This window comes from Notamacropus eugenii, chromosome 4, assembly GCF_028372415.1.
Source record: "Notamacropus eugenii isolate mMacEug1 chromosome 4, mMacEug1.pri_v2, whole genome shotgun sequence".
In the NCBI taxonomy this organism is placed as follows: domain Eukaryota; kingdom Metazoa; phylum Chordata; class Mammalia; order Diprotodontia; family Macropodidae; genus Notamacropus; species Notamacropus eugenii.
Genome location: NC_092875.1, coordinates 36,944,607 through 36,957,182, shown reverse-complemented (window position 1 = coordinate 36,957,182; position 12,576 = coordinate 36,944,607). Strand labels below are relative to the sequence as shown.

Sequence of the window (12,576 nt, the reverse complement as noted above, 5' to 3'; positions counted from 1 at the left end):
TTCACTTCCTCTTCCTCCCCAGAGTGTACAGAAGAACTTGGCACATCTCCCATCTCTGTGCCTTTGCATAAGCTGTTACCCTTACACCTGGTCTATGATCCCTCCTCCAGCTCCTCACCTTTGCCTCAGAAAATCCCAAACTTCCACCAAGGCTCAGCTCATGTGCCATCTCCCACAGCAAGCCCTCCCTGATTCCCCTATCACTCACCCCCAAATTATCACGTATGTACTTCCTTTGGTTTATTGTGCCCCTCCTGGGAGACTGTAAGGTTCTTGAAGGTCGGGGGAGGGGGAAGGGCTGTTTTCCCCCTTGTTTTTGTATCGCTAGTGCCGGGTACAATGCCTGATACACAATGGGGACTTAATGCATAATGGAGTGAGTTGTACCCAACGTCACAGATGCTTCAGAAGGATGCCTAAAGTCAAAGGAGTGTGGGATGCAGAAGGAGCAAGACTTTAGGCATTCAGGTCAACCCCCATCTATTGGACAGCTCCTACTAATTTACAGCATTTATATAAAGGGCTTTTGTTTGATCCTCACACTAATCCTATAGGTTGAGTGCTATTTACAGATGAGCAAACTGAAGTGGAGAAGTTTAGTGACTGCCCAGGGTCACACAGCAAGGAAGTCTGAGGTAGGATCCAAGTCCAGGCCTCCATCCACTGGGCCACCCAGCTACCTTATGAAGATGACTGGGGCATTGAGAGGTCCAGGGACCTGCCTGCTGCTGGGAGTCACACACAGATGGTAAGTGTCAAGGGCAGGACTCATGCAGTGAGTCAGTCACCAAGAAGGTGTGGATCCCAGGTCACCTGACTCGAACCTTTCATTTCCAACCAAACCAGTATCCTCTTTTGTTGTCAGTCTAGCATGGGGTAGAGGATCAGCAGACTGCAGAGCATAACATGCTGGCCCCATGCTGCAACTCAGACTCTGAAAATAATCCAGGGGGAGGAGCACCCTCCCTCCCTGGGCAGGGAGGACTGCTGGGTTCATCTACAGTGCCCAGAAGACACCCCAACCCCACCTGTCCCCCAACAACTCTCTACTGATAAAAAACAACCACAACACCTGATCCTTTGAGAGCAAAGGCAGTTGGGGGGCCTTGGGGGAGCCTGGAGGGAAGGGTAGTCTCTCCCAGAATGCAGCAGTCCCTTTTGGGTGCTCATGTGCCCCTTCGAAGCAGGGCATTCATTAATCACAAATAAGTTTGCTTCTGTTAGGAATTAAGAGATATGTGCGCAATTCTGTCCTCTTGAGACTCTGCCCCATTGGGCTCAATGACGCCAAGGCCTGCACAGCTGGGAAACAGCTGGAGATGATTCCATGACACATTTCAGCATCTGCAGACAAAGCAGGGCAGGAGAGGCCCCAAATCTGGATATGGGAAGGTGCTTGGGGGAAGAGGGGCCAAAAGGGAATGCTCATCACTGTAGTCGTCCTCATGATAATGGATACTAAGACAAGGAATTAAGTCTTGCAACTACTCAACAGCCTGTGGTGGAGGTAGAGACAGGTAAGTGGATCAAAGGGCTTGGAGAAGTCCTTCCTTTGACACTTACTAGCTGTAGCACCCTATGCAAGTCACTTAACCTCTCTGTGCCTCCATTTCCCTATATGCAAAATTGAAATAACAGTAGCAACCTCCCCACAGAGTTGTTATGAGGCCCAAGTGGGATAATACCTGTAAAGCACTTTGCTACACGTTAGCTACTACTATTAAACAGCTCAGGCAGCTCAGTAAATAGAGAACTGGGCCAGAGTCAGGAAGACTCATCTTCCTGAGTTCAAATCTGGCCTCACATACTTAGCTAGCTGTGTGACTCTGGGTAAGTCACTGAACCCTGTTTGCCTCAGTTTCTTCATCTGTAAAATGAACTGGAGAAGGAAATGGCAAACCACTCCACTATCTCTGCCAAGAAAACCCCAAATGAGGTCACAGAGTCAGATGTGACTAAAAAACAACACAACAACAAAATTAATAACCTCATTTTACAGATAAGGAAATCAAGGTTCAGAGTTACAGAACTAATATAGGTCAGAGGTGAGATCTGAGGTTCCCTCTTTACCGACTCTTTCTCTACGATGCTTCTCACACTCACAGGTGCCTCCAAGACCAAGAGACAGCAGTGGGCAGCCATCCCTCTCCAAGATGAAGGGCCTCATCACCATCACTGGCACCTTCTCAATCTTGACCCTTTGGTGAGCCAGTTTAAATCTGACATGATCCTCCGTTCCTGAATCCTGTTACCAAGAGTCCTGCAAGGATACTCCCTGGCCAAACCCCAACCTTAGACCACTCCCCCAACAGCCTCCTCTCTTACACTCACTAGTCTACTGAACAGAGCTGGAGGAAGTCACTAGTCAAAGCCGACCAGACCCTCTATAAATTAATGTTACCTAATCCCAACTGCGCTCTTACTGCTGCCAAGCAATCTTTGCACTCCTTCCTGATTGACTCTCTATCTGGCTCTGCACAGAGGCTGTTCCAAACCTCCTCCTCTCTTCAAGCCTCCCACTTCACCCTTTATACATGAAGCCAGCAGCTATGAGCGCCCTCTCCTCTGCTTCTCCCCTCACTGCCGGACATCATCTTCTATCCTTACCTCCTTTACTTCAGTCTTTGATAGACTCTTGACCCCTCAATACGTACCCCTGGTCCAGTTTCTCCATTCTTCTGCAGTAGACTGCCGCCACAATCATTCCTCACCTCCGACCTTTCATTTCACCCTACCCATTAGCAGCTTCTCTGCTGCCTAGAAACACATACCTAAGTCCCCCAAACCTTAAAAAATCCTCACTTGATCTGACAATCTCTTGCCTTTCTCAAACTCCTTGAAAAAGCCTTTTACTCCTGCCTGTCCACTTTCTTCTGGATCCTCTGAGATCTGGCTTCCAACCTCATCACTCAGCTGGAGCTGCTCCACTCCAAGTCACCAATGACCTTTCCCCAAAAATAAACTTGACTTCCATGCCCAAAGATCAGAAAAAAGAAATTTATCTGTGAAACTAAGAATCTGGCTGTCTCCCTGGGCCTAAAACACTCTCCCTCCTCATCTCAGCTTCTTAGTCCCCCTGGCTCCTTTCACATCTTAGCCAGACTCCCTTCTGTCAGAAGCCTTTCCCCAATTTCTCCAGTCTATAGCTTGTCTATCCAGGCATTGCATGCTGTCTTCCCCAACAGACAGTGAGATCCTTGAGAGCTAGCACTGTCTGGTTTTTTGCCTTTCTCTGCATCCAAAGCACTTAGCACCATGCATGGCACATAGTAGATGCTCAACAATTACTGAGTGACGGAATCTCAATTATGCACACTTTGCTTTTTTTTCATATAGATAACACATTTAACATGGTGACTCCAAAGCTAGCCTGGATCTGTCTTGTCTTCACTTCCTTTGGCTCCCTTCTCTGTATCTTAGAATTGTTCCATTGACTTATTATCACTACTTCCTTCTCCTCCAGAAGTCCTCCTCCCCAACTCCCCACAAAACAAATTCCTTCCCTTGTAACACACAAGCAGTCTGAAGCTATGTCTCCCTACGCCCCTGCAGTCCACCACCTCTCAGTCAAGAGGAAGGAGCATGTTTCATCACTGGTCTTCTAATGGAGTCATCCCTGTATCAGAGTTCTTAAATCTTTCAAAGTCACTGACGATCTTGATTGCCAAATTGGAGGGTCTCTTCTCAATCTTCTCTACAGTCTTTGACACTGTTGACTTCCTTCTCCTTCTGGAGGATACTTTTCTCCTCTGTTTCTTGGGGGAGGGTGGGTTGACACTGGTCTATCCAGGTCTTCCTCTTGTTCCTTCTTTGTCTCTTTTGCTGAACTGATTACCAATTCTATCTATAGTGTCAAACTCACATCGAAATGGGAGTCACTCATCCATACCTCCACAGGGTGATTTAGCTTGAAAATACAATGCTCCCTGTATCTCACTGTATTTTTATTTGTTTTGTTAAATATTTCTCAATTCTCTTTTAATCGGGGTTGGTCGCACTCTGGAGTGACACCTCAGGTCTACAGCACACCCTCTCCCCAAGGCTCAGTCCTCTGCTCTTCTCTCTCTACACTCTGGGTGACCTCATCAGCTCTCAGGAGTTCAATTATTCTCTCTACATACATGATTCCCTGATCTAGATATCTGGCCTGGGTCTCCCTCCTGAGTTTCAGTCTTCTGTCTCAAACTGCCTTTTGGATGCATCCCATAAGCATCTCAAACTCAATACATCCCAAGTCAAGACCATTCTCTTCCTCCAAACCCAGCCTCCTCGGAACCAAACTGCCCTGGTCCAGGTGCCTTCAGACTCCTCGGTCAGAAGTGTCTCATACTGATTACAAACAAATGCCTCCAGTTCACTATAATGGTAATCGACAAAAAAAAATTCTCAAATTCCTCCTTTGGTAAAATGTCAAAAAAACCCCAACAACACAACTGCACATGTATAACCTATATCAAATTGCCTTGTCAATGACAGGAGAGGGGAGGAAAGGAGAGAATTTGGAACTCAATTTTTTTTCTTTTTGGAACTCGAAAAATTTTTTAAATGAAAGTTAAAAGTTGTTTTTGCATGTAATTGAGGGAAAAATTATTAAATCTAAAAAATTTTTTAAGTGTAAAAAAACAAGCTGTTTTTAGTGAGAAGGAAAAAAGACAAACTGGATATAACAGAAGGAAAGGAAACAAACTTTTATTAAGCACCTATTGCCTGCTAAGCACTTTCTAAATATTTCATTTGATCCACACAGAAACTCAGGGAAGAAGGTACTATTATTATCTATAGTTGAGGAAACTGTGGCAGCAGGTAAGTGACTTGCCCAGAGTCATACATCTAGTAAATATCTAAGGCAGGATTTGAATTCAGGTCTTTCTGACTCCAGGCCCAGCACTCTATCCACTGTACCACCCAGCTGCCTCTGTGAATACAGGAGTTCACCTTTCTAAAGTTTTATATATAATCCCTTTTTAAAGTCTCTGCACACTGGAAAACTCATGATTTTCTATGAGTTTGTAATAAAATGTTTTTAAAATGAAAATAAATAAAACTGAATACTACAGCAACCTGACAGTGATAGGATATCATTAAACAATTACTATTCCAGATCTGCAACTTTCTCACCATCCTCCACTCCTCCCTCTTACACATTCCATCAGCTGCCAAATCTTGTCGGTTCTACCCCCAGCCCCCACACACAATCTCTTATATCCATCCCCTTCTCTCCACTCAAAGAATCATCAGAATTCAGACCCCTCACTGGCTCTCCCCTAGATTACTCTAATGTTGATATCTCAACTCCCAGTCTCTCCCCACTCCAATCCTTCTTCACCCACTCAGTTATCAAAGTGATTTTCTTAAGGTGCAAATCTGACCCGGTTACTCACCTACTCAACAAACACCAGTCGCTATTATTTCTGGGGTGAAAAATAAAAACCTCTGTATCTTGCAATTTAAATCCCTTCACAATCCAGCTCCTCACTACCTTTCTGGCCTTTTTACACATTCTTCTAGTTCCATACTTTATGATCTAGTCCTTACACACACACATACACACACACACACACACACACACAATGTTCCATCTCCTACCTCTATGCCTTGGTAGTAACGTTTTTATTGATGCTTTCCCTCCTTATCGCTACATCTTAGAATCTCATAATTCCTTCAAAATTCAGCTCGAGGGCCATATTTTGCAGAAGACATTTCCTGGTCATCCCAGCTCCTAGTGATTTTCTTGGCAAAGATCCTGGAGTAGTTTGCCATTTCCTTCTCCTGCTCATTTTATAGATGAAGGAACTGAGGCAAACAGAGTGATGTGACTTGCCCAGGGTCACCCAGCTAGGAAGTGTCTGAGGCCAGATTTGAACTCATGAAGATAAGTCTTCCTGGCACTCTGTCCATGGCACCACCCGTACATGTGCATCTCTCTCATGGTTGTCAGAACCTGTACCTGAACAAAGGCCCCTTCCACATTAGTCCCAACAAATGGCCAGCCATCCTACCCTGAGCATCTTGAACCCAGCTCTGGGGGGAACTGCTCAGCTCACTTCCGGAGAGCCCTTCTTGTGAGGCTTTCCCCCTCACAAAGGGTAGAAATTTGCCTCCAGCTGTACCCTCAGGGGGCCACAAATCCATCTACCCCTATATGTACATACTGTCTCCCTCCCAGAATCCTTGAGGGCAGCAGAGTTTGTCTTTGTATCTCCAGGGCCTGGCACAGACTGCTGGAGGCCACCCTTCTCTCCAGTCCAATCTCATGTTACAGATGTGGAACTGAGGCCCAGAAAGATTAAGTGACTTGCCTACAGTCACACAGGACAGAGTCAGGGTCTGAAACCAAGTCTCTTCAGTGCTCTGAAGTCAGCAGCTTTCCAGCTTTATGTGAAGGATTATTATTGTTTGAACAATCCCAGGAAATCCAGCTCAGGAAGGGTCACGGCCTTTGGGGGTTTTCCCATTTTTAGATGCCAAGTGGGTTCCCTGGCTTCCAAAGCTCCCTGCCTCTGGGGCCCCACATGAGAAAGGCCAGACTTAGCCAAGCTCCTGCCAGCCCCCAGCCAGTGCCAACATCTCCAGGCACCAAAGCGTTTACAAACATTCTCTCATCGGTCTCCCAACCACCCTAGGAAGGGGCACAGGCAGGAATGGTCCCATTTGACTGATGAAGAAACTGAGGCACAGAGAAAGGGAGAAATGAGGCTGCGGTCGTCCAGCTACGCAATGTTTATCAATCATCATTCAATGATTATAGTGTGCCGGGTGCTACAGGAAGTGATCAGGATACAAAGAGAAAGGAAAAAGCAGCGACTTACCGCAGAGATTACATTCTAATGAGGGTGACACCTACATACGTAAATATACATACACGCTTTTATATTGTGTATATATAAAATATATATATGATATGATACAGTTTTATACGCACACATGCAGATAGACATGTGTGTAAAATATGTACATATATAGACCGCTTTCTCTCTTAAAAAAATATATGGGTGTGAACACACATACACACAAACACATACACACCTATGTGGAGACATGTATATACACATACATACTCACATAAGAGGATAAAACATACACACATGTCTATGTATGTATATACACTCCAATGTAGAGATATCTATGTGTGTACACATACACTCATAATAGTATAACATATACATACACAGGCACACACCTATACATGGCTGTGTGTGTATATACACACATAGATAAATAGAAGGGCGGGGGGATGATATATCCATACAGATCTGAGTGTCTATACACATTCACCTCTACTTAATGTGTGTATGTGTACAAACGTACACGTTCCCATTCCATGTTGTGTGAACAATATTTACATATACACATATACGTGCCTATATGAGTATGTGTATATGTATATATACATCTGTGTGGATAATATATACATATACACATACACACCTATACATAGGTATGTATGTGTATACAAACATCTGTGTGGATTATCTGAGTATGAATATATACACACATCTTTATGAGTCCACATGTGTATACACGTACACACACAGAATAGATGGAAGGCAGCCTTTTGAGAAAGTTGGTGCAGCTTGAGAGCTGGGGTGTGCTTTCTATAGAGGGTAGCCCTTTGCTGAGCCCTGAAGGAAGTTGAGGTGTCCCCCCCACCAGGGTTCGGCAGCCTCCAGGCCCCAGGCTTTCCCCACTTTACTCGCAGCTTCTGTCCTAGAAGCTCCCAGGCTCCTAGCTACCTGGCAGTTGCCCCCTGGGCAGCTGAGCACAGCACTGCCGGCCTGGCTGGCAGAGGTTTCTGCTAGAGGGGATGGAAAGATGACTAGGGGACAAATAAGGACCAAGAGAGCATCGCAGGGAACAGTGTGACCTTGGCTCTGTTCTCATTCTGGCAAAAGCTGAGCCAGGTGACTGGAGTTTCTTGCCCAAAGCAAAGCTCTCCCTGCTGAGGGGCCACCTGCTCTTGGCCGGACAGAGGCTGGGGACAGGAAAGAGGCAGGAGGCTCAATCCCAGACAATCAGCAGTCAGGAAGCCTGGTGCTGGACAATGGGGACAAAAACACTTTGCAGGGCAGTGTGAGGTAGTGGGACTAATGGAGACATCGCAGTGAGGCACTTCACAAGCCTCAAAGTGCTGGCCGGCAGGGAAATGCTAGTTAATATTATCACAGGAGTAGTTGTTCATTCTTCTTACAGTGCTGGACTTGGGTTCTGTGATTTAGGAGCTATGTGACCCTGAGCAAGTCACTTAACCTGTTTGCCTCAGTTTCCTCATCTGTAAAATGAAAGGGTTGGACTCAAACGGCCTCTAAGTTTTTCCAGCATGAAATTCATGATTATTTGATAAAATGAAAAAGTCCCTAGACCCAATATAAAAGCGGGCACAAAATGGGAAAAGATAAGTCTACACTTATATATAATTATATTATTTGAGTTATGTAACTTAAATAATATATATTATTTGAGTTACAAAGCACTAACAACTAAGGGGATCAGGGAAGGCTTTCCATGAACAGAGCCATGAAGGAAGCTAGGGGACTATAAGAGTGGAGGTGAGGGTGCACATTCCAGGTATGGAGGCACAGCCTAGGCAAAGACATAGAGGCAAGAGATGAAGGGTCAAGTTTCTGCCTTCTGGGAAGGGAAATTCAATTCAATAAACATTTATTAAGTGGTGCTATAGAAAAAACGAACCATTCCCTGCCCTCAAGGAGCTTATATTCAGGGTCCAAAACCACAGCTGTAGCCAGAAAGGCAGCTTTGAGGCAGTGACTGTCCATTCTTGTCCACCAGAAGGCCAAGACAGGACAGGCCCAGGCCTTTGCACTCACTTCAGAGTAAGGAGAATGGAAGGCCTGAGTGGTATCTATACCGAAGTAGCAGATAGGAACCATCCATCAAAACAACCACCTCAGCATCAGTAAGTGACCTTCTGAGGTCATACCGCAGGCCACAAAATCAGGACAGAAGCTGCCCTAGCTGAACATACACTGCACTCTGGTATCCACACCATCCTGCCCATCTACCAGACAAGTGCCCAAGGGCCCGAACCGCTCACTCCAGCAAAGTCCCCCAAAGGCACCCAAGTGCTTCTGAAAGAAGACTGACTTCTCTCTTCCAGTGGACCCTCCTCAAGTTTTAAATGGGGGAGAGGTGGTTCCAGTAGCCTGTGGAATTCTGCCTCCCTCCCAACCCCCCAACTCGGAGGTGAGCATGCTTCCCCTTTATTCTCTAGAACTGGAAAAACAAAAACCCAGGAACATCAGACATCGCCCCAGAGGTAGCCACAGTCCAGAGAGGGACAGAATAGGATGTGGCAGGCACAGATCCCAGATGTGGCAAAAGTGAACACAGAGGATAAAACTGTGATTTAAACAGTAGAAGTACTTAACTTGGTTAAGCTTTCTGCCCACAGCTTGCTTGGCATCCAATACTGATGCATCCCTAAGCCCCTTCCCTTGCCTACCAAGAGAGATGCCTCCCCCTGGAGATTCTGCCTGATTCAAACATGACTCATTGTGACTCCTTAGGGTGCCTGGGGTCCCAGCAGCCTTTTATTGCAGGGTGCACTGGGGAAGGGGAGCAGATTCCCTTTGACTGGTCTCTAGCCAGTGCAGGAGGGAACCACAGGGCCAGCGAGTGACATGCACAAATCACTGGAGTGGTGAGGGTCCTTTCCTTCTCATCTGAGCCTCCTTCCATACACTGGGAGGTCCATCCAGCTCCAAGATCAGATCCTCTCTCCGTCATTGTCTTAAGATCTAGGACTACGTGGCTCAGCCTGTGCACTGGGTGCCAGAGATGGGGTACCTCCAAAAACAGGGTTCAAGTCCTAACTCTGGGACTTATTGGCTGTGTGGTTCTGGCCAAGATGATTAACCTGAGATCTAGTTACTTCATCTGTAAAATGGGGACAATGTCTGTGGTAGCCCTAGCTCACAACATCAGCCATCTGGCCTGCTGTTTTGTTCTTTAAATGAACACCAGCCCTGAAGTCAGGAAGACCTGAGTTCAAATGTGGCCTCAGACACTTACTAGCTGTGTGACCCTGGATAAGTCACTTCACCCTGTCTGCCTCAGTTTCCTCATCTGTAAAAATGAACTGGAGAATAAAATAGCAAACCACTTAAATATTTCAGTATATTCCACCTAGAAAATCCCAAACAGGGTCACAAAGAGTCAGGCCTGACTGAAAAAATGACTAAAACACACAATCTACTCCGGTGCTCAGCAAACTTTAAAAGCCCTGAGGATTGGCAGAATATAAGTTCTAGGGCAAGGCCTAGCTCAGGTTTTGTCTCTGTATCCCCAGGGATTGACTGATTGATCCATGTTACTATGATTACAATCAGGACTAAGGTTTTATCAATTCTTCTAGGCTCTCAAGACCTAGAATACTCAAGAAGTCGGGTGTGGTAGAAACGGAACCAACTTTGGAACCAGGAAACCCAGGGGTATGGGCCCAAGCAGTGTGACTGTGGGCAAATTGCTTGACCTCTCTGGGCCTCAGTTTCCTCATATGTAAAACAAGGGGGCTGCAGTCAATGGCTGCCAAAGTCCTCTCTGTGTTCTATCTCTGGGCCCAGTTTCTTCCTCTGCAAAATGAGCTTAGACCCTGTTTGAAGTCCCTTCCATCCCCAGAGCCAGGGAGCAGCTACTTCACCCTTTAACCAAGGGTGCCATCTCTGCCCTCAGGAGAGGTGCCCCCAAAGCCTGGGAAAACAACAACTCCCCAGCATGTAAATGACTCCTTCGCAAACTCAGCCTGCCACGACTTGCCAACTAATTGCTGTTAATTGCATGGATTACACAGCTCAGAAGTGTCAGCCTCCACCTCCTCAGCCCCAGCAAGGGCAAAGGCAAAGTACTATCGACCACAACCCAAAGAACCAACCTACACACACAGACACACAGACAGACAGACAGAGACAGACACACACACACACACACACACACACACACACACACACACACACACACACACACACACACACACACACACACACACACACACACACACTCTCTTTTCCTATCACCTGAGACCAGGAGAGATTGCTTGGGATAATGGCCCTTGATCCATTTCAGGGGAGGGGGTGGCACTCGGGAATGGCCCTCAGGGTTCCACAGGGGGCTGCTACCTCGGTAAGTTTCTAGAGCTAGAGCTGAAAGGGACCCTGCAGACCAGCTAGTCCAACAACTTGACGGTGCAGAAGAGGACAGAGAAGACCGGGGAGGACTGAGCCGCACAGGGGAGCGCCACGGCCAAAGGTCCACGAAGGTCAGCAAGAAGCAGAACCAGGGCTTGAACCGCGGTTCTCGGGCTCCAATTTCAGCCCTCTTTCCACGACAATGGGGGTCTCCCATTTCCCACAAGGATCGGCACACCTCCGCGCCCGGTCCCGGACCTTCTCCGACACCCAGCTGGGGACGCTTTGGGCAGCCTCCAGCGCAGCTCGGACAGCAGAGCGAGGGAGACGGCGGCCAGGAGAAGCAGAGAGAAAGCAGGTCCGGGCAGACCCCTGGGCAGAAAGCCGCGCGCGGGCACCAAAGATAAACAGACTGGCAGGCCTGGTCTCCCCGGCCAAGTCCCTGGTCCTCCCCAGGCTGGGGCAGCGTGGCTCCCCGCCCCCTGCAAGGGGCACACCCTCTGACAACGGCCAGGAGCCTGGGCGCTGGGAGAAGCCTCACCCCAGAGGAAGGCAAGGGTGCAGGGGTGAGGGACGAGGAGCAGCCCGGCCAGGGCTGGCAGGGGTCACCGCTGTACTAGATGGCCAGGCTGGGTCACGGGGGTCGTAGGGGCAGCCAGGGAGGTGGAGGGGGGAGCCCATCGAGGATGGGGAGGGGAGGTCCCCCAGGAAAGAAGCTGTCTCCGAGGCTCCAGCGTCCCCCACCGGGCACCCCCAGCCTCAGGACCCCTCCCACCCCCGCAGCCCCAGCCAACTTTCTCAAGCGGCTGGTGTGGGAGGGACGGACACACAGAGGCAGAGAGCGACGCACGGACAGCAGGGGAAGGGGCCGAGCAGCGGGCTCCGCCTGCCAGGGACCCCTCCACGGCCGGAGGGTCCCGGCGGGCCCAGGCGCGGGCAGAGGGCCCCGGGGTGGGGGCGGGGAGAGGCGTGCGGGGGGCGGGATGGCCGCGCTCGCCCCGGGCCCACCTGCAGTTCCTGGAATTCCTCCTCCAGCTCGTGCCACTCGCGTTCGCATCGCTCCAGCTGCGCGAACATGGTGCAGGGCGGGCGGCCGCGGCTCCCGCGGCGGCTCGAGCCCCCTCTCCGCCGCGCACCCCGCGCGAGCTCCGCCCGCCCACGCCCTCGTCCGGCACCAGCTGTTCCTGCGCGACCCGGAGCCCCGCCCCCGGTGACGTCACGCCCTGCCCCCGCCGCCCGGGGCCGCGGGGGGCTGCTGCGCACGCGCGCGCTCCCTGACCCCGCCGGTCCGGGATGCTTCCTCCGAGCGCCGGAGCTCCGGCCGAGGCTGACCCCGGCACGCTCGCTCCCCGCCCTCGCAGGCGGGCGCAGTCCTGGCGGCCGTGGGGGCCGCGGGCTGCCGCGTGAGCCCCGACTCCGGCCCCGCCCCCAGCCG

General features: G+C 49.3%; 1 protein-coding gene across 4 annotated transcripts in view; it reads right to left on the bottom strand.

Annotated features, from left to right (window-relative positions):
• The window catches only part of TMEM120B (transmembrane protein 120B), a 44,277-nt gene extending 31,951 nt beyond the window's left edge, over nucleotides 1-12,326 (bottom strand). For 2 of the 4 annotated variants that reach the window (XM_072600533.1, XM_072600534.1), the window contains exon 1: nucleotides 12,150-12,326. In XM_072600533.1, the coding sequence (XP_072456634.1) occupies nucleotides 12,150-12,218 (69 nt within the window). In that variant the 5' untranslated portion in view covers nucleotides 12,219-12,326. The remainder of the gene's footprint in view (nucleotides 1-12,149) is intronic. The other 2 variants (XM_072600532.1, XM_072600535.1) reach the window with 2 other exon arrangements.
• Between the last annotated feature and the right edge of the window lie 250 nt (nucleotides 12,327-12,576).